The sequence below is a fragment of the Aphelocoma coerulescens genome, chromosome 22 (assembly GCF_041296385.1).
Source record: "Aphelocoma coerulescens isolate FSJ_1873_10779 chromosome 22, UR_Acoe_1.0, whole genome shotgun sequence".
NCBI classification, from domain to species: domain Eukaryota; kingdom Metazoa; phylum Chordata; class Aves; order Passeriformes; family Corvidae; genus Aphelocoma; species Aphelocoma coerulescens.
In genome coordinates, this window is record NC_091035.1 from 1,089,491 (window position 1) to 1,115,901 (window position 26,411).

The 26,411-nt window shown below is 61.0% G+C and overlaps 3 protein-coding genes across 3 annotated transcripts; 2 read left to right on the top strand and 1 right to left on the bottom strand.

Annotated features, from left to right (window-relative positions):
* The first annotated feature begins 1,386 nt into the window (after positions 1 to 1,386).
* On the top strand, positions 1,387 to 17,483 carry TET3 (tet methylcytosine dioxygenase 3). Its single transcript, XM_069035584.1, has 9 exons — positions 1,387 to 3,580; positions 5,409 to 5,499; positions 5,910 to 6,003; positions 6,377 to 6,585; positions 7,022 to 7,172; positions 7,569 to 7,658; positions 7,772 to 7,909; positions 8,282 to 8,618; positions 8,925 to 17,483. The coding sequence occupies exons 1-9, from the start codon at positions 1,402 to 1,404 to the stop codon at positions 10,664 to 10,666; spliced, it is 5,031 nt and encodes a 1,676-aa protein (XP_068891685.1). The 5' UTR covers positions 1,387 to 1,401; the 3' UTR covers positions 10,667 to 17,483.
* A 613-nt stretch (positions 17,484 to 18,096) lies between these two features.
* BOLA3 (bolA family member 3) lies at positions 18,097 to 20,003 on the top strand. The gene is made up of 4 exons (XM_069035477.1): positions 18,097 to 18,181; positions 18,831 to 18,954; positions 19,121 to 19,209; positions 19,869 to 20,003. The coding sequence occupies exons 1-4, from the start codon at positions 18,152 to 18,154 to the stop codon at positions 19,932 to 19,934; spliced, it is 309 nt and encodes a 102-aa protein (XP_068891578.1). The 5' UTR covers positions 18,097 to 18,151; the 3' UTR covers positions 19,935 to 20,003.
* An 85-nt stretch (positions 20,004 to 20,088) lies between these two features.
* Positions 20,089 to 25,509, bottom strand: MOB1A (MOB kinase activator 1A). The gene is made up of 6 exons (XM_069035476.1): positions 25,133 to 25,509; positions 24,425 to 24,591; positions 23,557 to 23,650; positions 21,407 to 21,540; positions 21,165 to 21,328; positions 20,089 to 20,686 (listed from the first exon to the last, which is right to left on the bottom strand). The coding sequence occupies exons 1-6, from the start codon at positions 25,144 to 25,146 to the stop codon at positions 20,609 to 20,611; spliced, it is 651 nt and encodes a 216-aa protein (XP_068891577.1). The 5' UTR covers positions 25,147 to 25,509; the 3' UTR covers positions 20,089 to 20,608.
* Between the last annotated feature and the right edge of the window lie 902 nt (positions 25,510 to 26,411).

The following is a 26,411-nucleotide window of genomic DNA, read 5'->3' on the forward strand; positions in this document are numbered from 1 at the left end:
CGGAGCCCCTCTAAAATCCACGGCGGCATCGGGGTGATGCCGGAGCGGAGCCGTAGTGATCTGCACCGGCGCTGCGCTCCCCTGCGGGTTTTCACCCCGAGGGAGAAGGGGTTTTTCGGGAAAGAATCGTGCTGGGAGTGGTTCTTCCAAGGTTTCGCCGGAGTCAGCAGCGTTCTTATCTCTCCAGCGTCGTGTTCTTATCTCTCCAGCGTGGCTCTGCTCACGCTCTCACCGCGAAGGGTGGAGGGCTCTGTGCCGAAGCCGTGGTGCCTGCAGGGTTAAGTCCGTGTGTGTGTGAAGCCGCACACGGACGCAGAGCAGCGGCTTAACTCAGAGCCCTAACTTTGTAACTCGGGGCTCCCGACGGATCCGAGCTGCAGATCCTTCCCACGAGCCGGTGCCGGCACCGTCCAGAGGCAGGAAACTCTGCCCACAGCCTGTGCTTGCTTTGGCACGGTTTTTTCCAGTGAACTTTGCTGTATTTTTAGCTTGCCGGAAGCTCCCCCTGGTTATTGGCAAGCGGCTCAATGCACTGCCAGCGCCCGGCACTGAAATCCCCGCTGCTGAGGTGGGACAGCACACAGAGAACAGAAAGGCACCCCTCCCCATCCCTGGAGGGCGTTAATCGGGGTGTCCAGCCCCGACGCTGGGGTGTTGGGCTCCCTGGGTGCCACCACCTTGCCTTGGCGTGGACGGGTGGGTTTGCTCTGTCCCTGGCACGCCGCCGGTGCTGCCAGCGCTGCCGCTCGGCGCGGCCGGGGGCCCTGGCCAGCCGTGTTGATACAGACGCCGGGTTATTTGAGGTGAAAGCAGCCCCTGGCACCGGCGTAGCCAACTCGGCGGCTTCCTGCCGTGCCGCGGCCCCCGGCGAAGGACGGCTGCTCCCGGCCAGGATGTTTGCTCCTGGCGCGGCTCCAGAAAACCCCCCTCTTCTCCTCGTGCTGTTTCCTTCACTGGGGCAAACTGTGTCACCGGAGCCAGGGACGCCCTCCCTGTCCCACCCCGTGCGCGTCGCCCTCAGCGGGTGATGGAAATCCCGAACCGTCCCGTGAGCAATTTCGAAAGCGGGCGGCGGGGTGGGGACGTGGGTGGCACGGGGCCGGCGCGGTGGAAAGCGGGTTCCTTCCGAGCCGAGCTGCTCCTTACTCAGCCGGGCAGAACCCGCGTGGCTTTGCCCGTGGCGATCAGTTTCTCGCGTGGCTCGTCTGTGTCTTCATCTTCATCCCCCCCCCCGGTCAGAAAAAGAGACGAGGAAAGGGGGACTAAAGGAAACAGAGGGAAAAAGTAAGGTTGGGAGCGCTGGCAGGTGGGTCGTGGAGGGGGATGCTCACATCTCTTCTCTCTCCCTCTTCACAGACAGGTTCGGCGGGTGACGCGGTTGATGGACCCAGCAGAAGCCAAATGGAAGAAGGGCCAATTAATTATGTGGAAGAAAGGCGGCTGAACGAGGGCAGCGGGCTCAGCCTGGTGAATGGGGGCCGGCCGGAGGCGGGGGGGACCGCGCTGATGGAGCCGAGCGGGTGGTCGCCGGGCCAGCCGCCTGCCACTGGCAAAGCCCACTTGGAAGATGTCAGGAACCTGGTGGCCTTTTCAGCAGTGGCCGAAGCCGTTTCCTCCTACCGGCTCCCGCCGCCGGGGTCGCCGTCGCTGCTGTACGAGAAGTTCGACTCGGAGATGAGCCGGGGTGGGCTGGGCACGGCAGACGGGGTGCCACGGGGAGAGGACCTGCACGCCCTCAAGGCTGCCCTGGCTTTGGCCAAGCACGGTGTGAAGCCCCCCAACTGCAACTGCGACGGCCCCGAGTGCCCCGACTACCTGGAATGGCTGGAGCAGAAGATCAAGACGGCTCTCGGAGAAGAGCTGGCATCGCCGCGGCCCCGCGCCACCGCCATCCCCCCGCCTCCTCCCCCAGAAGGTGCTATCGACCCCCAGCCGGTGCCTGAGGCTGCCGAGCCGTGCCCGCCCGACGGCCTCCCCTTTTCCCAAAGCGCGTTGACCATCGCCAAGGAGAAGAACATCAGCCTGCAGACCGCCATAGCCATCGAAGCCCTCACGCAGCTCTCAGCCGCTCTGCCCCAGCCCGTGGGCGATGGGCAGCCCCCGCCGCCGCCGCCGCCTCCCGCCGTCCCCTTTGGCCCCGGCCCCCTCGGCCCGCCGGGGGCCGCGTGGCAGCGAGGGGATGAGCCCCGTTACCCGCCGGAGCCGGGAGCAGCACCTGAGCCATTTTTCGGCGCGGCACCTCCGCGGGGGAACTTCGCAGCCACTTGGGGGCTGGAGGCCGAGGGGGCAGCGGGGGCTGGAGACCCCATGGCAGAGCTGGAGCAGCTGCTGGGGAATGCTGACGACTACATCAAGGCGGCTTTCAAGAGACCCGAAACGACAGCCGGCAAAGTGACAGCCCCCAAAACAGAACCCCCCGAGCGAGCACCCAGCAAGGAAGCACCGGGCAGCCCCCGCTTGCCGCCGGCACCGCCGGAGCCCGACCTGCACAAGAAGACGCAGCTGGTCCTGCAGCAGCATCTCCACCACAAGCGCAGCCTCTTCCTCGAGCAAAGCCTGGCGGCGGCGGCAGCAGCACCCCCGGACCGGCCGAGTGGCTGGTGGGCTCCCAGCGCCCCGGCCGTGCCCCCCAAGCCCTTCGAAAAGCAGCCCAAAGAGAAGAAGAAGAAAACGCCGCCCGAGAAGCCCCCGCCGGCCAAACCTCTCCGCAAACAAGTGCAGATCAAGAAGGCGAAGCAGAAGGACTCGCAGCCGCTCTTCCCACCCCTCTGGCAGATCAGCCTGGAGGGGTTTCGGGCGCCCGCCGAACCCCCCGCCGAACCCCCCGCCGAAGAGATGCAAACGGAACCGCCGCCACCGCCGGCCTTCCCGCACCAGCCTCTTGCACTACCCCTGCCCGCCGCATGCCCCCTGCCACCAAACCCCCTCGACGGCGTCCCCCCGGCTCCCGACTCTCAGGAAAGGGGTGCCCCCGGGGGGGGCCCCCAAATTCACTCGGCGCCGGCGGGCTCGACTGGCTTGGAAGAAGCACCAGCTGCCCCCCAGCCGGCCACCTCAGCTCCCGTCATGGTGGATGACAAGTTGGAAGAGCTCATTCGACAATTCGAAGCCGAATTTGGGGAGAATTTCAACCTGCCGCCCCCCGAGACGCCCGCCCCGCTTGCCCCTGGGGCTGCTGAGCTGCCGGGGGGTCCAGCACCAGCCCCGCAAGGGTCCCCCACCGCCGCTGCCGCCGCCCCGGCTCCGAGCAGCGCTCCCCAAGCCGGACCCAAAAGCGTCTCTCCAGGGAAGGGGCCGCTGTCAGAGCCACCCTTCACTGCCCGGTCCCCCAAACAGATCAAAATCGAGTCTTCTGGTGCTATCACCGTGGTGTCTACCACGTGTTTTTACTCTGAAGAAAGCCAAAACCCAGACGTGGACAACGTCGACAGAACACCCACCAAGGACGAGGTGCCGCTGACGCCCACCCTGAGTGGCTTTTTGGAGTCTCCGCTCAAATACCTGGACACGCCGACCAAAAGCCTCCTGGACACCCCGGCCAAGAGGGCACAAGCAGAATTCCCCACCTGTGACTGTGTTGGTGAGCGAGCAGCCGTGCTGGGGGGTGCTGGGGGGTGGTGAGGAGGGTGGCAGGGTGAGGAGGTGGCTTTGCAGGGTGGGGTTGACCTGGGTAGATAAATGGAGTGAGGCCGTGGTGCCAGCAAAGCCCAGATTTCCGGGGAGGTGAGGCACTCACGTGGTGAAACCCCAGTGCTGTGGAGCTCCCTTTTGCTTTCTCTCCTCCTCTCTTACTTTTACAGTTGGATGGAAATCCCGAGCGCCTGCCGCGTCACCGCGGGGGTGGCACCTGGCTGTGCCGGGGGGAATTGGATGAGCAGCAAAACCAAAAAGGGCTGTAGGGTTTTCCTTCTATTTAACCTCAACCAGCTGAATCCCAGGAATCCATGGTGGTCCTACCTAAAGGCCCTCTCACCTGGTGTATTTTCAGCCAAATTAGCTGGTTCAGGTTACTTTGAGTAACCCAAACTTTGGCTTGGTGCTTGTGCTTATCACTGAAAAAATACTTGCCACTGGGATGCTGCCTTGTTCGCTGGCCAATCCCACCAGGATGCGTTGAAAAGTCACCAAACTCTTGGATTTGCGGTTTTTTGGTGGGTTTTTTTGAGTGTGTATCGGCATTTGTTAGACTTTGCAGCAAGTGCTAGAGAGTCCTTTCAGTCCACCTCCATCCAAGCTGGATGGGGAAGCTGGATATTCCCTCCCCAGTATTTAGATTGGACCTGTGCGCTCCCCTGGGAGCAGTGGGGTGAGGATTTGGGGCATCCCGCTGGAAAAACGACCCCTCCACTGCTGGGAGAGCAGGCCCTGGGCTAAGCATGAGCTGCACTTTATTAGCGAGGCTCACGATTATTTATTTATTTGCTTGTAAATGGCAGCAGGAATTAGCCCAAACTCCACAGAGAGAAGGGAAAGCTTTTCTGAAGCCGCTCAAACCCATCTCAGAGGTCGCCAGGAGAAGATTGGAATTGCTTTTTCTTTTCCAGCATCGTTCAGGGGCTGGGGGAGAGGGGATTCCCCCCCCGCCACTTCTCTGTTTTCTCAAGGAAAAGCTGTGGGAGAAGGAAATGCAGCAGGAGCCGGGCTCGGTGCTTTATTGGGTGCCGGTGCTGTTGGAGGCTGTAATAAAACGAGCCTTTGCCGCGCGTCCCGTATTGATCCCTGTCTGGACAGCTGCAGCCCAGCTGAGCCCGGCTTTCTCCTCGCCCTGGCTCCCAGCCAGCTGGACATGATGGGAATGAAAATCAGGGCGGTGAGAGCAGAGGGATGCAAAGACAGATCAGCCCCGGCTGCGGTGCCAGATGCATCCTGCCCGGCAGCACTGGAGCAGGATCCACCCTGCACCTGGGGCTGGGGCTGCTTGGAGCATCCCTCGCTTCCCACACCGGCACCTTTGTGCCCTGAAAGCTGCCAGGAGTTTGTTGCTGCGAGGGCGGTCTTGGTTGCAGGGTTGTAGCTCTAGTGTCCTCCTGCAGCCCCAGGATCCTCCAGCAGCCCCAGCATCCTTCTCCTGCATTTTGAATGTTCTTTTCCCATAGCTCCACCATATTCCTGCAGCCCCAGGATCCTCCTGTAGCCCTGATGTCCTTCTCCTGCAGCCCCAGCATCCTCCTCCTGTATTTTGATCATTCTTTTCCCATAGCACCACCATCCTCAGGATCCTCCCACAGCCCCAGTGTCCTCCAGCGGCTCCAGCATCCATCTGCCATAAGCCCCAGTGTCCTTCTTCTTCCCTTGATTTTTGGTGCAGAAGTGCTCAGTTTGAGGGAATTTGGGTGTTTGGAATCCTTCGGGGAAGCTGGCAAAGATGCAGACCCCAAAATCTCTGTCCCCTGCTCCTGTCTCTGCAGAGCAAATCGTGGAGAAGGATGAGGGGCCGTATTACACCCACCTGGGCTCGGGGCCCACTGTGGCCTCCATCCGGGAGCTCATGGAGGAGCGGTAAGAGCCCCTCCCCACGGGGCCCAGCATGGGGGCTGCGAGTGCAGGAGGGGCTAGGGTCCTGGCAGGGGAGTGGGGACTTGAGAGAGTGAGTGGGGTCGTGTCAGGGTGAGCGGGGTCCTATGGGGAGAGGGGGGCTTGAGGGAATGAGTAGGATCCTGTCAAGGGAATGGGGGCTTGTGAGAGTTGAGTGGGGACTTGAGAGAGTGAGCGGTGTCCTGTGAGGGTGAGTGGGGTCCTGTCAAGGACGTGGGGGCTTGAGAGAGTGAGCGGTGTCTGGTGAGGGTGAAGGGAGCTCCTGAGGTCGAGTGGGGTCCATCCCGTGAGTGGGGGCTCCTGAGGGGCCCGTGAAGGCGAGCGGGGCTCTCAGGTATGTGGGGGCTGTGGAGCTGACCGCTGTCCCCTGGCAGGTACGGCGAGAAGGGCAAGGCCATCCGCATCGAGAAGGTCATCTACACGGGCAAGGAAGGGAAGAGCTCCCGGGGCTGCCCCATCGCCAAGTGGGTGAGTGCCTCTCGACCCCGTTGGAGCCTCCTGAGCTGGGGACCAGGAATTCCCCAGCTGGTGTGGCCACAGTGGGCAGGGGCGGGATGCTCAATTCGTGGCTGGCAAGGAGGAGGTGGGAGCTGTGTCTACCCCCAGGGAAACTCCTTGGGGTTTCCCACCCTTGGCACCTGGGGAATGGCATGTCCAGTGCCAGCAGCTTGGCTCAGCCTCCCAAAGCCCGTGGGGTGAATGCAGCCACAGGAACACCCCCAGCTTTGTTCCCCCACACCCCACAGGGTACTGGGGAAGGCATCCAGGACCCGCTCTGGGATTCTCCCCACGCCGGGAGGTGTTTATTGGAGCGCTCTGACTTGGCCCCTCTGTTTCCCAGGTGATCCGCAGACACAACCAAGAGGAGAAGCTGCTGTGCCTGGTGCGGCACCGGGCCGGCCACCACTGCCAGAACGCCGTCATCATCATCCTCATCCTGGCCTGGGAGGGCATCCCCCGCACGCTGGGTGACACGCTGTACCAGGAACTCACCGACACCCTCACCAAGTACGGCAACCCCACCAGCCGCCGCTGCGGCCTCAACGATGAGTAAGTCCCACCACCACCACAGGCCGGGCTGGGAACGGGAGGCAGGAACGGGAGGTGGGAATGGGATGTGGGAGTGGGATGTGGGAGCGGGATGCGGGAGCGGGATGTGGGAGCGGGATGCGGGAGCGGGATGTGGGAGCGGGATGCGGGAGCGGGATGTGGGAATGGGATGTGGGAGCGGGATGTGGGAGTGGGATGTGGGAACGGGATGCGGAAGCGGGATGTGGGAGCGGGATGCGGGAATGGGATGCGGGAACAGAAGGAGGGAACGGGAGGTGGGAGCGGGATACGGGAACGGGATGCGGGAACGGGATGCGAGAGTGGGATGTGGGAGCGGGATGCAGGAGCGGGATGCGGGGCTCCCTCCCATTCCCAAGAGCTGCCGTCACCGTGCGGCACCGGCGGCTGACGCTGCTCCGCCGTGTCCCCCCCGCAGCCGGACCTGCGCGTGCCAAGGCAAGGACCCCAACACCTGCGGCGCTTCCTTCTCGTTCGGCTGCTCCTGGAGCATGTACTTCAACGGCTGCAAATACGCCCGCAGCAAAACTCCCCGCAAGTTCAGGCTGGTGGGAGACAATCCCAAAGAGGTGGGTGATGCAGGTGGAGCGGGGCAGTGCCAGGGGGTGCTGGTTTGGAGCTCCTTTCCTTTCAGTGAAGGCTTTGCAGGCTGAAAATAGGATTCCTTGTGGGCTTTTTTATGGACTAAAGAGATGAGGAAAAGAAAGGTGGCACAAATGGGGCCTCTGTAGAAATCCCAGGGAGGAGCCAGAGGGCTCTTTGGTCGAGCGAGTGAAAGCACAACAAACACTGAGGCTGGAGATTGAAAGGCCGAATCCTCAGGAGGAATTGAAGCCACGTCCTCTGTGCCGTGGTGGATGTTGTGGGAAGGGTTGGGTGCCATGTGGTGTCCGTGGGCTCTGTCCCCAGTTCTATCCCTGCTGCCGAAACCCCTGGGTAATCTCCTCGTCTTTTCTCTGCTGCAGGAAGAGCTGCTCCGGAGAAGCTTTCAGGACTTGGCCACCGAGGTTGCTCCGCTTTACAAGAGGCTGGCACCGCAAGCCTACCAAAACCAGGTGCTGGTCACCCCATCCCTTGGCCACAGCGGCCAGGCAGCTGGAATGGGTGAGGGGTGGTGGCTTTTGGGAGATTTTGGGTAACCAGGGCTCTCCCCTCTTTCCTTGCACAGGTCACCAATGAGGACATAGCGATCGACTGCCGGCTGGGCTTGAAGGAGGGGAGGCCGTTCTCGGGAGTGACGGCGTGCATGGACTTCTGCGCTCACGCTCACAAGGACCAGCATAACCTCTACAACGGCTGCACCGTGGTAAGCAGGCACCTGGCAGGGCTTTTCGGGGCGCTCCCCCCTGATTTGGGATGCTCCTTTTTGAGGGCCTCCATCCCCAGTAGTCCCACCCTTGTGACTCCGGGTCCTTGGTGTGGGCACACCTCACACGAGCTGCTCAGAGCCCCCCGCCCCAGCCAGACTTGAGCATGGTGCTAACAGGGACCAGCATCTGCTTTTGTCCAACCCAAACCCCATGGGAGGTTTCCAAATACCAGCCGGGGACCGGAGCAGGCTGGGGGGATGCCAGGCTGGCGCGGCTTCACGTCGGTGTGGGGAAGAAGTGGGAGGTTTGGCTCGTCCAGCACGGGCCACATCCATCAGCATCCCACTGACAGCACCTGCTCTGGCCAGGTCTGCACGCTGACGAAGGAAGACAATCGTGTGGTGGGGAAAATTCCCGAAGATGAGCAGCTGCACGTCCTCCCCCTCTACAAGATGTCCAGCACAGATGAGTTCGGCAGCGAGGAGAACCAAAACGCCAAGGTGGGCAGCGGGGCCATCCAGGTGCTCACATCCTTCCCCCGCGAGGTCCGCAAGCTGCCCGAGCCCGCTAAGTCCTGCCGGCAGCGGCAGCTGGAAGCCAGGAGAGCTGCTGCGGAGAAGAAGAAGCTGCAGAAAGAGAAGCTGATGACGCCAGAGAAGATCAAGCAGGAAGCGCTCGAGCTCCCCACACTCCAGCCAAATCCAGGTAACGGGGGCAGAGGTGAGGTCCTGCCGCCCCAAGCCGCCCGGAAAGCGCGTGAGGGGGTGGGGATGTGGCTGGGGGCTTTCTTGGGCTGGTGTGTTGTGGTGCTGGATGCCACCTGGGTTCTCACGAAGGTGTGAATCGATGCCAGTGCCCCAGGTGATGGCAAGGGATGCCAACCTCTGCAGCTGGCTGGCAAACCCATCACCGTGGGATTTCTGAGTCTGGCCGAGTGTTTTGGGGTCCTGGCTCCCCTCCGGTGGCTTCCTCGGCCGGCAGGTCACGGGGGCTGTGTGTGCTGTCCCACAGGTATGGCGTTGAAAGGCGGGATACCCCCGCAGCCGCTGAAACCTTCCATCAAGGTGGAACCCCAGAGCCATTACAACGCCTTCAAGTACAACGGCAACGCGGTGGTGGAGAGCTACTCGGTGCTGGGCAGCTGCCGGCCCTCCGACCCGTACAGCATGAACAGTGTTTACTCTTACCATTCCTACTATGCACAGCCCAATCTGCCTTCCGTGAACGGGTTTCACTCCAAGTTCGCGCTTCCCTCCTTCGGGTATTACGGCTTTTCCAGCAACCACATGTTCCCCTCGCAGTTTCTCAATTACGGGGCGCCCGAGAGGAGTGGGAGCAGCTGGGTGAGCAATGGCTACGAGAAGAAGCCTGATGTCTCGGCACTGCAGGAGAATCTCAACCACACCTACGGGAACACCAATTTCCCCGAGCCCGTCCCGCACAGCGTGCGGAGCAAAAACCATCACCAGCGCACCTACGAGCGAGCCAACCGCTACGCCAGCCAGCAGAAAGCAGCGGCGGCGGCGGCCGGGGCGCACAGGACTAGCTCGGGCTCGGAGGAGGCACCGTCGTTTGCACAGAACTGTTTCGGCAGCCGGCCCATCAAGCAGGAGCCTCCGGACCCCCCGCCCACCATCGAGCCCCTTCCCAGCGCAGCGGCCATGCCCGGCACCGGCTTAGCACTGCCGGCCGTCCCCGCGCACGGCACGGCACCAGAGCAGAGGTGGAGCCCCTTCAAAGCGCCCCGGGGCACGGCTTCCCCCGAGAGGACTAGCACGGCCGAGGGCTCGTGGAGCGCGCTGGCGCCGGGCTCGGGCGGGCGGGAGAAGCTGAGTGCCTTCGACGCTGCCGTGCGCTTGCCACCGCCGGAGAAGCAGTGGTCCAACGTCCTGGCGGGGGAGCCGGCGGCAGCGGCGGCGGCGCACGGCTCAGGCTTGCTGCCAAAACCGTGGAGCCCCTGCAAGCTGGGGGAGACGGCGCTGGCTGGCGTGGGCACCCCGAGCCTGCTGGGGTCACTGGGGTTCAGCTCGGCTCTGCCAGGGCTGCCCAGCTTCCCCAGCGAGCCATGGGGGTCTGTGAAGGTGGAGGAGCAGAGGACACCGGCACCCAGCCCGGGGCTGCCAGAGAAGCCGTGGGAGGCAGCGGTGGGGGAGAAGGGGGCGGCAGGGCCCCGCCAGGAGAAGCCGTGGGACCCCTTTGGCCTGGAGGAGGATCTGCCAGAGAAGGCGGTGAAGGAGGAAGAGGACGAGGAGGAGGAAGAGGAGGAGGAAGAGGAAGAGGAGTGGTCGGACAGCGAGCACAACTTCCTGGATGAGAACATCGGCGGCGTGGCCGTGGCGCCCGCCCACGGCTCCATCCTCATCGAGTGCGCCCGCCGCGAGCTCCACGCCACCACCCCGCTGAAGAAACCCAACCGCTGCCACCCCACCCGCATCTCCCTCGTCTTCTACCAACACAAGAACTTGAACCAGCCCAACCACGGCCTGGCGCTGTGGGAGGCCAAGATGAAGCAGCTGGCGGAGCGGGCTCGGGCCCGGCAGGAGGAGGCAGCACGTCTGGGGCTGCCGCCGGACGCCAAAGCCTTTGCCAAGAAGCGCAAGTGGGGCGGCGCATTGGCGACCGAGGCGCCCAGCAAGGAGAGGAGGGACTCGGTCCCCACGCGGCAGGCGGTGGCCATCCCCACCAACTCCGCCATCACTGTGTCCTCCTACGCCTACACCAAGGTGACGGGCCCCTACAGCCGCTGGATCTGAGACGCAGGCAACCGCCGTGGCCCCATCTTACCTCAACCCTCGGCAGCGCCGGAGCCCGGCGTTGCTTCGTGGTGCTTTCTCCTCGGGCGTGGGGGAGAAGAAAACAAAAGTAAATAGACAAAACCGAAGCGAAACACAACAACCACAAAAACAAAAATCCAACCCATAGGAAAAGAACCAACACACGCGCTCGGGAGCAGCGGAGCCGGCGCGGGCTCACGCCGTCGGAGAGCTGCGCCCGGCAAGGAGTTGGCAAACCAAGCAAATCTTGGTTGAAGAACCCAAGAGGAACGATGCTGTTTGATGATTTTTAGGTAATCTCATATTTATATCTCCATGTTTTTTAATCTAGCCTTGGATGAATTTCCTAGCGTCCTTTCGCAAGGAGAGGTTTTTAATTCCACTTAAAATGGCCTATCTGTTGGATTTGATTTTATTTTATTTTTTACTCCGATGACAACGACGAAGCCGATCTTCGAAAGAGAAGCCAACATTGAAAAACCACCCTAATCATGAATCCAAACCAACCTGAACACCAAACCAGCTTAAAGGCAAGAGGTGACTCCCTCCAGCTCTGACGCGTGGGGGCTGGTGGGACTGTGTGCTTTACTGTCAGCCAGACACGCTGAACATCCAATTATTTTTATTCCAAGGACCTAAAAATACCAATTTTGCAGCTCGAGGAGTCCTTTCTTACAGCAATGGGAGCCCGGGAGCAAGCGGGCTGTCCCGGGACGGCGCGTCTTCGCTCGGCTCCTCGCCTCCGGCGGGATCGGTTCTGCTGCGACGGAGCAAGCCGGCGTCTTTCCTGGCGCCGGAGACCTCAGGACACGTCCAGGCTGGGGAATGCCGCTGCCGGGGGGCCGCACTCGGGCTCGGACTTGGGGCTCCTTTGCCCACGGCCCCAGGGTGAGCGGCAGCGGCGGCATCTCCATAGGAGCCGACGGGACAAAAACAGAAAAACAAAAACAAAAAATACAAAAAACAGGAAAAAAAAAAACACAAACCAACCCCAAACTGTGAATAGCGAGTGTTGCTCTCTGTACATCACTGTTGCTAAAGTCTGGTGCTTTCCGTCTCCGGGGGACTTTTCTCCGTGCAATCGGCTCTGGGAAGAGCGAATCCCAAGACCTGGCTGGCCAAAACCCCGCCGGTCCGCCTTCCCTGCCGGTGCCGGCGAGCCGCGGCCAGCGCCGCCGGGGCTCGGTGCTCTTTCTCTCCCCGGGTGCCATCCCTCCTTCCTACGGATCACCGTTCTTCCCGCAAAAAAACCCCCAACAAAACGAAACAAAAACCCAACCCAACAATAAACCCAGCGACGACGACGACAACCGCGTGGTGCTTTTCGAACACTCTCAGTCGAGACTTCCCGCCCGACGCCGGAGCCGCGCCGGGACGGCCGGCGGGCGGCCGAGCTGCCCCGCGGCTCGCTGGGAGCGCGGCGTGGCCGGAGCCGGGGGCCGGCGTCCCCGGGGGTCGTTGCTTTTGCACTTTGAGGTGCCTTTTGGAGAGCCAGCGAGGCAGCGCCGACGCCGTCACCGTGCAGGATCACCTCGTGTTTACTGTCACCCTCCTTCCTCGCGCACGGGCACGGATCAGCAGGATCTCGGTAAAACAGCCTGAACATTTACGTGGTCTGATTTTAAACCTGTAAATAGGGAAAGAATTTTTTTAAAAGCACTTTCACCTAGATTTAAAAAATGAAAGCGAAACTTAAAAAGCAAACAACTCCCCTCTTTCCTCTCTCCCCCCCCCAGCCCCCAACTTGAAGCAGTATGTTTTAAACAAGATTTTCGTGAGAGAACTGTAAATACTGGCAGAATATTTAACATGCTTTGTCCGTCCTTCATCATTAATGAATTTTTTTTTTTTTTTTGGTTCGTTTTTTAACCGTAATCTGTAAAGTCGCGTATATTTGACAAGGAAACTCAACGAGCTATTCCCGCTTTTCTTATAAATACCCAATAGCATATCAGGATTGTAAGAGTCAACGGCAAGTCAGATTTTAGGGATGCCGGCGGGCGATGCCGGGGACCCGCCGTGTCGATGTGGTTCGGAACGCGGAGAGGGGACCCGGCTGATCCGGGGCCGGATTCGGGTGCCGGCCCCGTTGGCGTCGTCCGGGGGTCTCTGGCTGGCGTGACGGGGGTGCCTTGGAGCTTCGCCCAGCGGGGCGAGCGTCGGGAGGAGAAGGAGCGTTCGGAGAAGGCGATGGTCCGTGTAACCTGTCTAAGTCCTGCTTCCTCAGAGGTTTTTCGGTGCAGGGAGGGGTCAGTCCGGCGCGGCGTTGGCTCCGGCGGGTTCATCCCGGGAGAGCGGGGAGCTGCCGGCGCCGCGGGTCGGGGGAGCGAGAACTGCTGCAGTCTCATGTTTTTACACTACATAACGTCTAACCTACCTCAACTCTCAGTCATTACAAATTCGCACGCTTCAGACTTCTACACAAACTCGAAATCTATGCACAGCTCTTTACCCCTTGCTGCTGAGAGGCTGTTTCCAAGCAAAATCTTTTCCTTTACCCGTCCCGGCGGCCGCGCTCGTCCCGCCCGCGCCGAAGCCACGGGGGTCACGGAGCTCGGGGGGAGGGATGTTTTTAATCTCTTTGGAGTGGGATGTGGGGACCTGATTTTGCAGCAGGTCGTGGCCACAATGGTGCTAGAACAACACCCACGGTAGAAACCCCAGGGAGGGCTCGGCGCGGGGAGCCCCGACCGGCTCTGTCATCCCGCTTCGGTTTTTCTGGCCGCGATGCTTCGCCTCGGGCAGGAAACGGGGGATGCAACTTGGGTCCCCCCATCTCGATGCTTTCGGGATGAGGCATGGGAAGGAGAAGGAAACCAGAATCCCTGAGGTGCCTCAATTGCTGATTTTTCCTTTTAATACTGGAGTACGCTTTGTGGGCTCTATAAGGCATATTTTTATTAAATGAAATCTTGTAATACAAACGGTGCTATGGTGTTTTAACAAACTGTATCACGCTTCTGCCTGATTCCATCTCGCTGAGGTGCTACTAATGTATATAATGAAATTAAGGAACCAAGATTAAAAAAAAAAAAAAAAAAAAAAAATTAAGAAGCAATGTCGTTGAGAAGGAAGTTTACTTTTCTGGAGCGACAGCTCGAGGCGTGCTGGGAGCCGGTTGGGTTTATGCAAACTGAAAGAGGTGCCGCGTCCGAGGCGTGCCGCCGGCCGGGGTCGTGGCAGAGCCGTTCCCTGTGTGGTGTGGTCCTGGGATGAGGTGCTCAGAGGTGGCATACGGGCGCGGGGCTCAGCCCGGTGTGTGGTCTTGGTGCTTGGCCGCAGTGTTCGGCCGGAGTGCTCGGACATGGTGCTCAGACATGGTGCTCGGTCACACATCGTGGGCGTGGTGCTTGGTTGTGGTGCTCGGCCACAGGTCACGGGCGTAGCGCTTGGATGTGGTGCTCAGGAATGGTGCTCGGTCACACCTTGTGGGTGTGGTGCTCAGACATGGTGCTCAGGCACGGTGCTCGGCCACACGTTGTGGACGCGGTGCTCGGACGTGGCGCTCGGCAGTGCGCTCAGAGCCGGTGCGTGGACATGGTGCTCGGTCCCGGTATTTGGCCACACATGGTGGACATGGTGCTCGGACGTGGTGCGTGGACACGGTGCTCGGACATGGTGCTCGGACATGGTGCTCGGACATGGTGCTTGACTGCAGTGCTCGGACATGGTGCTTGGACGTGGTGCTCAGACATGGTGCTCGGACATAGTGCTCGGACATGGTGCTTGGACGTGGTGCTCGGACACGCATCATGGACATGGTGCTTGGACACGGTGTGTGGACGTGGTGCTCGATGTGGTGCTTGGACGTGGTGCTCGGACACGCATCATGGACATGGTGCTCGGGCACGGTGCTCGGACGTGGTGCGTGGCCATGGTGCTGTGTTTGGTGCTTGGACTTGGTGCATGGACATGACGCTTGGGCATGGTGCTCTGCTGTGGTGCTTGGACATGGTGTGTGGACATGGTGCTCTGCTGTGGTGCTTGGACATGGTGTGTGGACATGGTGCATGGACATGGTGCTCGGGCATGGTGCTCAGCCATGCATCGTGGACATGGTGCTCAGCCGTGGTGCGTGAACATGATGTGTGGACACAGTGCTTGGCCAGGGTGTGTGGACAGTTCTCGGACATGGTGCATGGACATGGTGCTCGGGCACGGTGCTCAGCCATGCCACCGTGGACGTGGTGCTTGGACGTGGTGCTCAGACATGACGTGTGGACACTGTGCTCAGCCAGGGTGTGTGGACATGGTGCATGGACGTGGTGCTCGGGCACGGTGCTCAGCCATGCACTGTGGACGTGGTGCTTGGACGTGGGTGCTCTGCTTGGTGCTTGGACTTGGTGCATGGACTCGGTGCTTGGCCACGTGTCCTGGACGTGCTGCTCGGGCACGGTGCTCTGCCGTGGTGCTCGGCCACGGTCCGTGGACGTGGTGCTCGGCCACGATGTGACTGACCATGTGTTGTGGACGTGGTGCTTGAGCACGGTGCTCGATGGTGGTGCTCAGGCACGGCACACGGACACGGCGCTTGGCCCCCCACCATGGGTGGGTGCACGGACATGGTGCTCGGGCGTGGTGTGTGAACACGGTGTTCGGCCGCGGTGCTCGGCCATGGTGTGTGGACGTGGCACTGAGCTGGGGTGTGTGGTCACGGTGCTCGGCCGCGGTGCTCGGCCACGGCGTGTGGACACAGTGTCTGGGCATGGAGCATGGACACGGTGCTCGGGCACGGAACATGGACACGGTGGTTGCCCACCCTGCACGGGCACTGGGCACCCCCATGGCACCCCGATGGGCACGGTGCTGACCGGCAGTGCCACAGCACTGACCCCCAGCACCACCCGGCCAGGCCCGGTCCTGGCACTGCTCCCCCGCAGCACCAACCCCGCGCTGCCGGTGCTCAGCACCGCGCCAGCCCCGTGTCCGGCACCGTGTCCAGCCTCGTGTCCATCCCATGGTCCAGCACCACATCCATCCCTGCGTCCATCCCTGCATCCATCCCTGCGTCCATCCCCGCGTCCATCCCTGTGTCCATCCCTGTGTCCATCCCTGCATCCATCCCGTGTCCATCCCTGCATCCATCCCTGCATCCATCCCTGTTTCCATCCCTGTGTCCAGCCCGTGTCCATCCCCGTGTTCATCCCCGTGTTCATCCCTGTGTCCATCCTGTGTCCATCCCTGCATCCATCCCTGTGTCCATCCTGTGTCCATCCCGTGTCGATCCCGTGTCCATCCTGTGTCCATCCCTGTGTCCATCTCCGCGTCCATCCCATGTCCATCCCCATGTCCAGCCCGTGTCCATCCCGTGTCCAGCCCATGTCCATCCCGTGTCCAGCCCGTGTCCATCCCTTGTCCATCTCTGTATCCATCCTTGTGTCCAGCCCGTGTCCATCCCGTGTCGATCTCCGTGTCCATCCCGTGTCCATCCCGTGTCCAGTCCGTGTCCAGCCCGTGTCCATCCCGTGTCCATCCCTGTATCCATCTCCGTGTCCATCTCCGTGTCCAGCCCATGTCCAGCCCATGTCCATCCCGTGTCCATCCCGTGTCCAGCCCGTGTCCAGCCCGTGTCCATCCCGTGTCCAGTCCGTGTCCAGCCCCGCACGGTCCTCGCTCAGCTCCCGCAGCTCCCCGTGCTCGTCCCCCGCCCGCCTCGCCGCTGTCTCCCTGCCCATCCCGCTTCTGCCCGGCTCTTTCTTTTTCCCCTTTTCCCGAAACCTTTCTGTTTTTCCATTTTTTGGGGTTTATTGGTGCTACTTCCTCCCCCGTGGGCAGCAGCCCCCCCGCGCCCCCCAGGCAAATACCTCAGCCCCCCCCAGCCCCCGCGAGCGAGTCCGGGGTGAAGCTTTTCCGAAATCAGGGATCCTTTCGCAGCGGTGTTTCCTCCTTCATTTTTCCCCTCTTCGTTTTCGCCCTCCTCTCTTTCCCTTTCCGCCCGGGTTTTTCCTCATTTCTCCGCATCCTTCAGGGATTACAAAACCGCCGGAATTTCAGCCTCATTTGGATTCCGGGAGCGAGGAGTTGGTTGGTTGTTTTTTTTTTTTTTTGGCCGGTGGGGTTTTTTTATTATTTTATTATTTTGGTTTTTATTTTTGCACCGCGGCGCCAAGGAAAAAGAGGTGGTAAATCCAAATTTAAAAACCAAGCGCCGTTTCTTCTCGGATTCGGGAATTCGGTCGGAGGCAGGGCGGGTGTTTTGGCGTTTTTGTTGGGCTTTTTTTGGGATAACCGAGGTGGGGAGGTGGGACGGCGGCAGGTGGAGGGGGGAGACACCGCAGGGGTGTCCCGGCGGCTCCGAAAAATTCACACTTGAAGATTTCTTGGTCGGCTCGGGACTGTGGTTACTTGAAATGAAGTTTTTTTCCGGGGCGGATTGAGGACCGGTAGATTTTTTTCCCATGTCTCAAGGCAATAGGATTAATGTGTATTAAACTGTAGATACTTCTAGGACCGTAAATTTATGCTGATAATTTTATTTTGTATAATTTTCCCTTTTTCTTTTCCCCTTCTTTGTGTTGTTTTCCCCCCCTTAACCTTCTTTTCTTTTCCCCTTTTCCCCAGTGTTTCAGTAAATTTATTTTTTAGGATGCCTAAAAATTGCAAGTTTGGATCCTCCCCCTCCCCCCTGGTTTTGGTTTTGTTGGTTTTTTTTTTTGTTCTGTTGTTGTTTTTTTTTTTTTAATTTGTATTTTATTCTGAGTTGGCGCGGCCGCGGGGCCGTGGGCTGTATTATTCCTGATATCTTTAAAATATTGTGGGTGTTTTAATAAATTTTATATTTATTTTTTGCACTCAACACGAGGCTTCCGTGGCTTTTCTGCTGGAATTCCTCCTGGAATGGGGCTGGAATTGGGGGGGAGAGGGGCGGGGTGGGGCTCTGGGTGTGGGAATGGGGGGCAGGATGGGGGTCTTTGGGACTGGGGGGAGCTGGATGGGGCCCTGGGTATGGGCAAGGTGGGGGGAGAGCAGCATGGGGTCCTTTTGGCGGGATCAGGATGGGGCTCCATCTATGGGATGGGGAGGTCGGATGGGATCCTCTTGGGGGGGTGGGCTGCAGGATGGGATCCTGGATTTGGGAATGGAGGGGAGGGGCAGGATGGGACCTTCTTTATGGGCACGGGGGGGTCAGGAGGGGGCCCTATGGGGAGGTCGGGAGGGGGCCCTTTGAGGGGGCAGGATGAAGCTTTTTGGGGGGGTCAGGAGGGGGCTCTTTTGGGGGGGTCGGGGGGGGCGCTCTGGGGTCAGGAGGGGGCTCTTTTGGGGTCAGGAGGGGGCCCTGTGGGGTCAGGAGGGGGCTCTTTTGGGGGGGTCAGGAGGGGACCCCATGAGAGGGGCGTCGGCTCCCCGCCAGGGTCCTCCGAGCCGCCAGGGGGCGGTCGGGCGGCGCAGAGCTGGCCCCGCCCCTGCTGCGCTCGCCGCGCGCTGATTGGCTGAGCCGAGGGTGACCCCGGCGCGCGCCCCGGGATGGCGGCGGCGGGGCTGGGCCGGGGCCCGGTGAGTGTCCGTCAGTCCCCGTGTCCGTGTGTCCTTGTCCCTGTGTCCCTCCCTCCCTCCCTCCCTCTGCCCGTGCCCCCCTCCCGGCTTGTCTCCCCGTTGTGTCCCCCCGGTGCTGGTCAGCGCGGCCCGCGCCCCCTCACGGTGAGAGTCCCCGGGCCTGGGGAAGGTCCCCACCGCCCCCTCACAGAAAGTGACCCCTCCCCGGAGCCCCGCTGTGGGGGAAGGTGCCCCATCCTCGCCTCACGCCCGTACCCCCCCCTTGGTAGCCCTTGTGCTGGGGTCGAGGAAGCGCCTCCCCCTCCCCTCGCCCCGCTGCCGGTGGCTCCGGTGCCGGGGAAAGGCCGCTCCCTTTTCCATCCCTCCTTCTCCTGGTTTCCCCACCATCTCCCGGTTTTCCCCCCTTCCTAGTACCCTCCCCGTGCTTCCGCTCCTCACAATGTCGGCACAGGTAACCCCCTCCCACCTCCTCTCGGTGCCAATGAAAGGCAGCCCCCGTTTCCCTCGCCCCATCCCCCGGTTTTCCCCTCCTTTCCCCCGGTGCTCAGCCTTCCCTCCCCTTCCCGCCGTTCCCCCTGCCGGTGAGCGCAGCCCGTGCGTGTATTTGGGGTCCCCCCGCGCTGTTTCTCAGGGCTGTTTTGCCCCCCAGCTCTTGCTGCGCTGCCGCTCCTGGCGCAGCTTCGCCTCTCACACGGACGGGGAGTCGCGCCTGGCCCGGGTGCTGCGGGAGAAGTTCCCCCGGGCCTCGGCCATCAAGGTTGTGGATATCTCAGGTACGGGAAAAGCTCTTTATGGTCCCAAACCAGCCCTGCGCTTCACGGGGGAGGAGCCGAGTCGGTCTCCAGCCCTCCCTTGGCTGCGGGGACCCCCAGGAGGGTCAGGAGTGTGGGGGCACGGAGGTGCCTCGCTGTGGCTCAGGCCTGGGCTTGGCTTTCTCAGGCGGCTGCGGTGCCATGTACGAGATCCACATCGAGTCCGAGGAGTTCCGGGAGAAGCGGACGGTGCAGCAGCACCAGATGGTCAACCAGGTGAGGGGGCTCCGGGGGTGCCCTGGGGCACCGAGTGCGTGTGAGGGAACGGGAGCAGGGCCATGACGTCTCAGACTGCAGCACTTTCCCCTATAATGAATGGAGCCCTTTTTTGCCACCCCAATCACCAGCACAACCCTTCCCTGGTTATTGAGGAGACAGCACAGCCCTTCCTGGTAACGGGGCGATGAGTGTGCAGTTAATTCTGGGTGCTGTGTGTGCACAGACACCCGCGGGTGCCCAGCTGTGAGGAGCTCAGCACAGCCCACCCGTCCTGGGGATAAATAAATCAGAATCACAGGATCTGCTGAGCTGGAAGGGACCCACTGGGATCATCAATCCAACTCCCAGCCCTGCACAGACACCCCAAAACCCCGCGCTGGCAGCGGTGTCCAAACGCTTCTGGAGCAGCCTCGGGGCCGTGCCCATTCCCAGGGAGCCCGGGCAGTGCCCGGCACCCTCTGGGGGCAGAACATCGCTGGGGTGTTGTGCAGGGTCCCCAGGCCTGCAGGGCAGTTTGGATTTGGTGCAACAGCCCTGCAGGGTTTGGTTTGTGCACAGGGGTGTGGCAGCACCAGGAATTCCGTGTGACTCTTCGGTGCTCCTGAGGGTGCAGTCCCTGGCCCAGAGCTGCCCTGAGAGCTGTGCTTGCCTTGCAGGCCCTGAGCGAGGAGATCAAGCACATGCACGGCCTGCGCATCTTCACCTCGGCCCCCAAGCCCTGAGGCTGCTCAGGCCACCAATAAACGCTCCGGGAGGGGCCCAGGGCTGCCTCTCCCTGGATGTGAGCTCCACCCAGTGTTGGGTTTTCACTCGGGGCCCCGTGGGAGGGGGGAAGAAGAGGAGCAGCCCCTCTTCCTCTGAAAGAAGAGCAGGAAGAAACTTTATTATTATTATTATTGTTATTGCCTTTGCCACACAGGAGGGTCCCTCCCTCACCTCCCCCTCCCGTGGGACATCCCAGAGCTGCTCCTCCCACCCGGGGACAGGGACAGCCCCCCCTGGGGCAAGGCACTTCTCCTCCTCACCCCCCACTGCTGCTGCCATGGGGAGCTTAAGGCTCTGGGCCAAAGTGCACCTCTTTTATCCAAAAAAAAAGAAAAAAAAGCACTTCCAAAATTAAGCTGAGCCGCTCTGGGCATGCCCTGGTGGGGCTGTGGAGTCCAGAGGGGAGCTCTGGGAGCAGAAAGTGGCCGGGCAGCACCTGGAAGGTCACCCTGTGTGAAACAGAACCAGCTCCACCTCCGCCCAGGCCGGACTCGAGCAAGGGAAGCCCAGTGGGGGCTGCAGAGCAGCGGCGAGGCCGCTCGGTGCCGTCCGGCGCCGCTGGAGCCAAGCGCGGAGGTGGCTGAGGAAGAAGCGGAAAAGGAGCGGCCAGAAGGGTCCTCCTGGGGATGTTTTATCTGTCCTTGGAGCCCAGCTTCTCGATCAGCTCGTGCAGCGGCGCCAGCTCCCGCCGGTCGATCAGGTTGAATTCCTGGAGGGGGAAAAGGAGACACAAAACTTGAGGGAACCTGGAGAAAGCATCACCTGCAGATGCTGGGCCAGCTCCTGGGACAGCCACTGCTCCTGCTTCTCGTGGAGAAATCCCATTTCAGGGCAGCGAAACCTGAGCCACATTAGAATCGAATGTGGGATGCACAGCAAGTCATGGAACAGGCTCGAGAGGGAAAAGAGGTGCTGCTGCTGCTCCTTCCAAGGTGATTCTGGAGCTACAGACCCCCTGAATTCTCCTCCGATTCTGGTTTTGTTGGCTGCAGGTTGATAATTAAAACCTGAGAGGGAAATCTGAGCACTTACAGCCAACTCAAGCCTCACTTCAATCCCCACAGAAGCCCAGCAGGGCGAAGGGCTCAGCTGGGCTGGGAGGTGGAGCTGGGGTTATCTCCCAGGGGGTGCTTTAAACCCGAATCCTTTAAAAGCCACCAGGGCAGCTGAAACCCCTCCCGGCTCACCTGCACGAAGAAGATAAAGTGCTTGAAGGAGGTGTTGAGATGAGCCTCCTCCTGCAGCCGCATCACCGAGTCGAAGTGCTGGTGGTAGATGTGGGCGTAGACCCGGAACAGCCGCTTCAGGATGGTCTTGGCCACCGACATGAAGTTCTTGGGGAAGGGGACGCCTGGAATGCACGGACAGGCAGGGATTAGGGCGTGGCTCAGCCAGGAGGGGCCAGCCTGGGTCACGCAGCTGCACCCACCGATCTTGGAGGGGAAGAGAGTCTCGTCATCCAGCTGGTCCTGCACCCACGTCATCAGGTAATCGATGTACTTGGGCGCCGAGCACTTGATCGGCTTCTTGATGTTGGTGCCGTCCGCCCAGTGGTACTCGTACCTGTGGGGTGGGGTGGGGGTTCAGCCCTGGCTCCCGCAGGAAAAGCGGCATTTCAGGCCCTGGGACTCCCTCCTGGTGCCACAAGCAACGCCTGCGTCGCTCGGGGCTGAGCAGAGCAGAGCTCGGCCTGTTTGGGTTTCCTGGCCCAAGCCGACGGTCGGTGCTGACCCCTCCGGCCACCCTCAAACACCACGGAATCGTGGAATGTGCTGATCCACCAGGATCATCAGTCCAACCCCTGGCCCTGCACAGACACCCCAAAATCCCACCCTGGGCATCCCTGGTAGCGCTGTCCTGGAGCTCCTGGAGCAGCCTCGGGGCTGTGCCCATTCCCTGGGCAGCCTGGGCAGTGCCCGGCACCCTCTGGGGGAAGAACCTTTCCCAAAATCCACCCTAAACCCCCCTGACTCAGCTCCAGCCACTCCATCAGATCCCATCCCTGGCCCCAGAGATCAGAGGTGCCCTTGGGAGGATGTTAAAAATGAACCTCAGCTCTGTGGCAGCCTCCTCTGACATCATCACTTCCTTCAAACGAGCCAGAAGCTGCCCAGAGCAGCAGCATCAGGGCTGTCACCCACTCCCTGGATTAACTCCCCTCTGGGGCTCTCAGACACCCTCCAGGAATTCGGATCTTCTCCCAGAGGGTTGGACACAAGGGCTCGGAACACCAGCCCTGTGAGGAGCGGCTGAGGGAGCTGGGGTTGTTCAGCCTGGGGAAAAGGAGACTCGGAGGTGACCTCATCACTCTCTACAACTCCCTGAAAGGAGGCTCCAGTCAGCTGGGGGTTGGTCTCTTTTTCTAGGAAACAACTGAGCACAAAATCTCGAGGTTGTGCTGAGGGAAGTTTAGGCTGGATGTTAGGAAGAGGTTTTTTACTGAAAGAGTGATAAAGTTCTGGGATCGGCTGCCCGGGGAGGTGGTGGAGTCACGGTCCCTGGATGTGTTTAAAAAGGACTGGATGTGGCACTCAGTGCCACGGTTTAGCTGAGTTGCTCTTAGGTTGGACTCTGTGATGTTGAAGGTCTCTTCCAACCTGGTGATTGTGTGTGTGACCTGAGCCAAAGGCTTTTGGAGCCTCTGGATCCCACAGCAGAGCCTGGAATCACCCCACACCACCACGATCCCCTTTTCTCCGAGACCTTTTCTCCGAGGTCCCTGAAAAGCAGGAAACCCCTCCGTGCTTGGCTGTCGCCTCCCAGCCGACCACAAGCGCAAACAAGCGGTGCCACTCGAAGAGGAAGCTGTTACAGGAAACGGCCCCAAAAATAGAGCCAGGAACTGGCAGCGCAGCTCCTGCAGGGCAGGAGAGCAGGGCAGGGTGTTCCACGGCACCCACAGGGTGCTGGGCTTACAAACTGAGAGCCTTGGCAACCTCCCGGGGAGGATTCCCAGCTGTGGCTTTGCCCTGGCAGAACACAAAAGTGCAGAACCAACACCTGGCGTCCCTGCGGGAATTCACGCCTAAAACCAACCAGGTGCCCCCAAAAAGGCCTCACTCTGTTCTTTCTACCTTCCCCAAGGCCACAACCTTCTCCTACAGAGCAGTTCCACCACATTATTAAGTTATTAAGTTAAATTAAAAGCTGATGAAATGTGCCTCCTGAAAATCCACCACATCCCCGGAAGGGTCCCAGGCCAGGTTGGACGGGGCTGGGAGCAGCCCCCTGCCTGTGGGACTGGATGGGCTTTAAGGTCCCCTCCAAACCAAACCATTCCAGGATTCCCTCAGACTCTGACAGCAAGACCAGTCCCTCCCAGCAAAGTCAGATCTCTCATTTCCTTTAACATTTCAACATTTAAGAAAAGACCTTTCCAACAGCCACCTTCCAAACACAGGGCAGGACGGACGGGGCAAAGACACACCCAGATGGTGTGACCACGAATGACACCAGAGGAGCAAACGTGGCACCTTGATCCCACCTGGACACGTCCCATCCTCTTTCCAGCTCCTTTCTCCACACACCTCCCTGCTCCCTCAGGCAGGAGCTGCGGCCACAGCCCCCAGCCCTCCTCACCTGGGCCCTGCAGACATGACAGGGCAGCTGCTCTCGGTGCAGAACTCGGTGATGGTTCCGTACAACATGTTGATCTGGTTGAAGAAGTCCACAGCTGCCAAGGAAAAACACCTCAGGGTGACAAGGTGTGAGCACAGAGAGGCCGCAGCACCTCCGAGGGTTTCCTGTCACAGCACCAACGTCCCACAAAAGTCTTGGCAAAACCAAACCCTTCCCTACAACACCACCCGGCTTCGAGACACCTCAGCCATCCAGGAATTTGGATTGCTTCGCCCATTTTTCACCCCCTGGCTACCACCCCGTGCTCCACTTAGCATTCCATGGGAAAAGCAGATTTAGCTTCCAGGCTCCTCAAAAGCCTTTTGATTTGGTTTGATTTGAGACCTTTCTTAGGCTGAGCCCTCCTGGCCTGAATCGCTACCTTCCTTGCTTAAAACTGCTTTCCCCCCCCCCTCTAACCTCCAAAGAAGCAAAGGTCAAGGCCAGGGGGAGCAGCTGCTCAAAACAAATTGGATTGGAAAAGAGAAACCAAAAAAGAAACTCTACAATCCTGGAGTTTGGGGGGAATAGAGCTCCATTTTCTCCCTGGATTATTTTATTATATTATATATATATATTATAATTCCAAAAATAACCATTCACAAGCCAAGTCCCCTCTGTGAGCCTGAACTCGTCAAAACCCACCCCAAAACCACACCGGTGCTGCTCCGTCCCTTCCTTCTTGCACAACACCCTCCTGACGCGGGCCCTGCTTCCGCTGCTTTTATCCCACCTCAGCCACCCCAGCAGAGCGTGCCAGGGGAATTCAGGGGTTTGTTTAAGGATAAACCCCGTGGTTTTGGGGTTTTGCCCCTCTCAGAGGACTCACTGTTCACCGCAATCCACTCGTTGAGGTCCTCGCCCTCGGGCAGCATCACGGCCTGCCGGAGGTTGCCGCTGCCCAGCGTGGCCTCGGCGTGTTTGAGGAGCTCATACTGGTGGGATCCCTCGGGAATGTTCTTCTTTGGCTTGAATGTTTTCGAAGACCGGCTCCCACTGACAAGAGAAAAAGCGTTTCCAGTTAGCCACAGAACCATGGAGTCAGTAAGGCTGGAAAAGATCCCCAAGATCATCGAGTCCGGTGCAGCACCACCCCCACGGTGGCCACTAAGCCCTGTCCCCGAGTGCCACATCCCGCCGTGTTTGGAACGCTCCCAGGGATGGGGACTCCACCGCCGCCCTGGGCAGCCTTTCCAACCCTTGCAGTGAAGAATTTCCCCCTAAAACCCAATCTAAACCTCTCCTGGTGCAACTTGAGGCTCTTTCCTCTGGTCCTGTCACAGCCTTCCCACAGCTGAGGAAGCCCCTCCTTGTACATTCCCAAGGATCCTTTCCAAGGGCTCTCCCCCTCCACACACACTCAGGAATGCCCCCAAGCACAAACCACTCTGCGATTCCTCCTAAACCTTCCCCCAAGAGCCCTCCTGAGCCTTCCTCAGCTCCTGGAGGCCTCTGACCCCCCCCAAATCTTCCTCGAAGCCCAGGACTCCCCTCGGGAATCCCTACAACACACCCTCCCCAGAGCCCGGACACTCACAAGAGGAAGCTCATGGCGAGACGGGCCGGGCCGGGCTGAGGGCAGCGGGAACGGGATGCGGGAGACGGGAAGGGTCTGAGGGAGCGAGAAGAGCTGAGCGGAGCGGAAATGGGCTGAGGGAGCGGGGCCGCGATCCGGGAGCAGGAAGGGCTGAGGGATCGGGCGGAAGGAAGAGAAGCCGGGATGCGGGAGAGGGAAGGGCGGAGGGAGCGAGCGGAGGGAAGCGGGGCCGGGCGGAGGGAGCGGAAAGGGCTGAGAGAAGCGGGACCAGGCGGAGGGAGCGGAGCGGAGCGGAACGGAACGGGCCGGGCCGGGCCGGGCTGCGCTGAGGGAGCGGCGGCGGCTCCTGGCGGGACCGGCCCCGCCCGCGCCGCCAACTCTCGCGAGAGCTCGGCAAGGGACGGGGAGTCTCGCGAAGGAGGCGTGGCCCCGCCTCCCGGTCACGGGGGGCTGGGACTCGGAATGAGCCCGGGCACCCCCGGAACGGGGCCGGGACCCCCAGAGACCCCTCCCCGTGGGCCCAGGTACCCCCAGAATGGGGTTGGGACCCGCAGAGACCCCTCCCCGTGGGCCCAGGTGCCCCCGGAATTGGGGCCGGGACCCCCGCACGTCAGCCACGCCCATTCCCGGGCCGTGCCCCACCCTCAACCTCGAACCAGCCAATCAGCGCCGCCGTGCCCAATTAGCGCGGGAAACCCCCGTTCGCACCAATCAGGCCGCTTGCTTCTGCTGGCTCCGCCCCCTCATTGTGATATCACAAAGGGCGGAGACAGACTGTCCCTACACCCCCAAAACGTCACAGAGCTCCTATTGGCTGAAGCAGAGAGGGCGGGGCTTGGTGGGACTATAAAAGGGGGGTGCGGCCGGGGGTGCAACTCAGTACGAGACGCGGCGGTGGGAGAGGAGCAGCGGGGACCCGGGACCGCGGAGGGATGGACGGCGACGGAGCATCCCCCGAGGCTGAGGACGGCGGACAGCGACGGAGCATCCCCCTGGATGAGGACGGCGGACGGCGACGGAGCATCCCCCGGGGGCAACGGGCGGCGGACGGCGACGGAGCATCCCCCTGGATGAGGACGACGGACGGCGACGGAGCATCCCCCGAGGCTGAGGACGGCGGACGGCGACGGAGCATCCCCCTGGATGAGGACGGCGGACGGCGACGGAGCATCCCCCGGGGGCAACGGGCGGCGGACGGCGACGGAGCATCCCCCGGGGGCAACGGGCGGCGGACGGCGACGGAGCATCCCCCTGGATGAGGACGACGGACCGCGACGGA

Coding starts and splice junctions, on each gene's coding strand:
- BOLA3 (XM_069035477.1), top strand. CDS start 18,152: ATGGCGGCGGCGGGGCTGGGCCGGGGCCCG. Junction 18,955..19,120: donor CAAGGTTGTGGATATCTCAG/GTACGGGAAAAG, acceptor TGGCTTTCTCAG/GCGGCTGCGGTGCCATGTAC. Junction 19,210..19,868: donor AGCACCAGATGGTCAACCAG/GTGAGGGGGCTC, acceptor CTTGCCTTGCAG/GCCCTGAGCGAGGAGATCAA.
- MOB1A (XM_069035476.1), bottom strand. Junction 23,651..24,424: donor CGAGTGGATTGCGGTGAACA/GTGAGTCCTCTG, acceptor TTTCCTTGGCAG/CTGTGGACTTCTTCAACCAG. Junction 21,541..23,556: donor GTCATGTCTGCAGGGCCCAG/GTGAGGAGGGCT, acceptor CCCACCCCACAG/GTACGAGTACCACTGGGCGG.
- TET3 (XM_069035584.1), top strand. CDS start 1,402: ATGGAAGAAGGGCCAATTAATTATGTGGAAGAAAGGCGGCTGAACGAG. Junction 6,004..6,376: donor GCTGCCCCATCGCCAAGTGG/GTGAGTGCCTCT, acceptor TCTGTTTCCCAG/GTGATCCGCAGACACAACCA. Junction 8,619..8,924: donor CACACTCCAGCCAAATCCAG/GTAACGGGGGCA, acceptor GCTGTCCCACAG/GTATGGCGTTGAAAGGCGGG.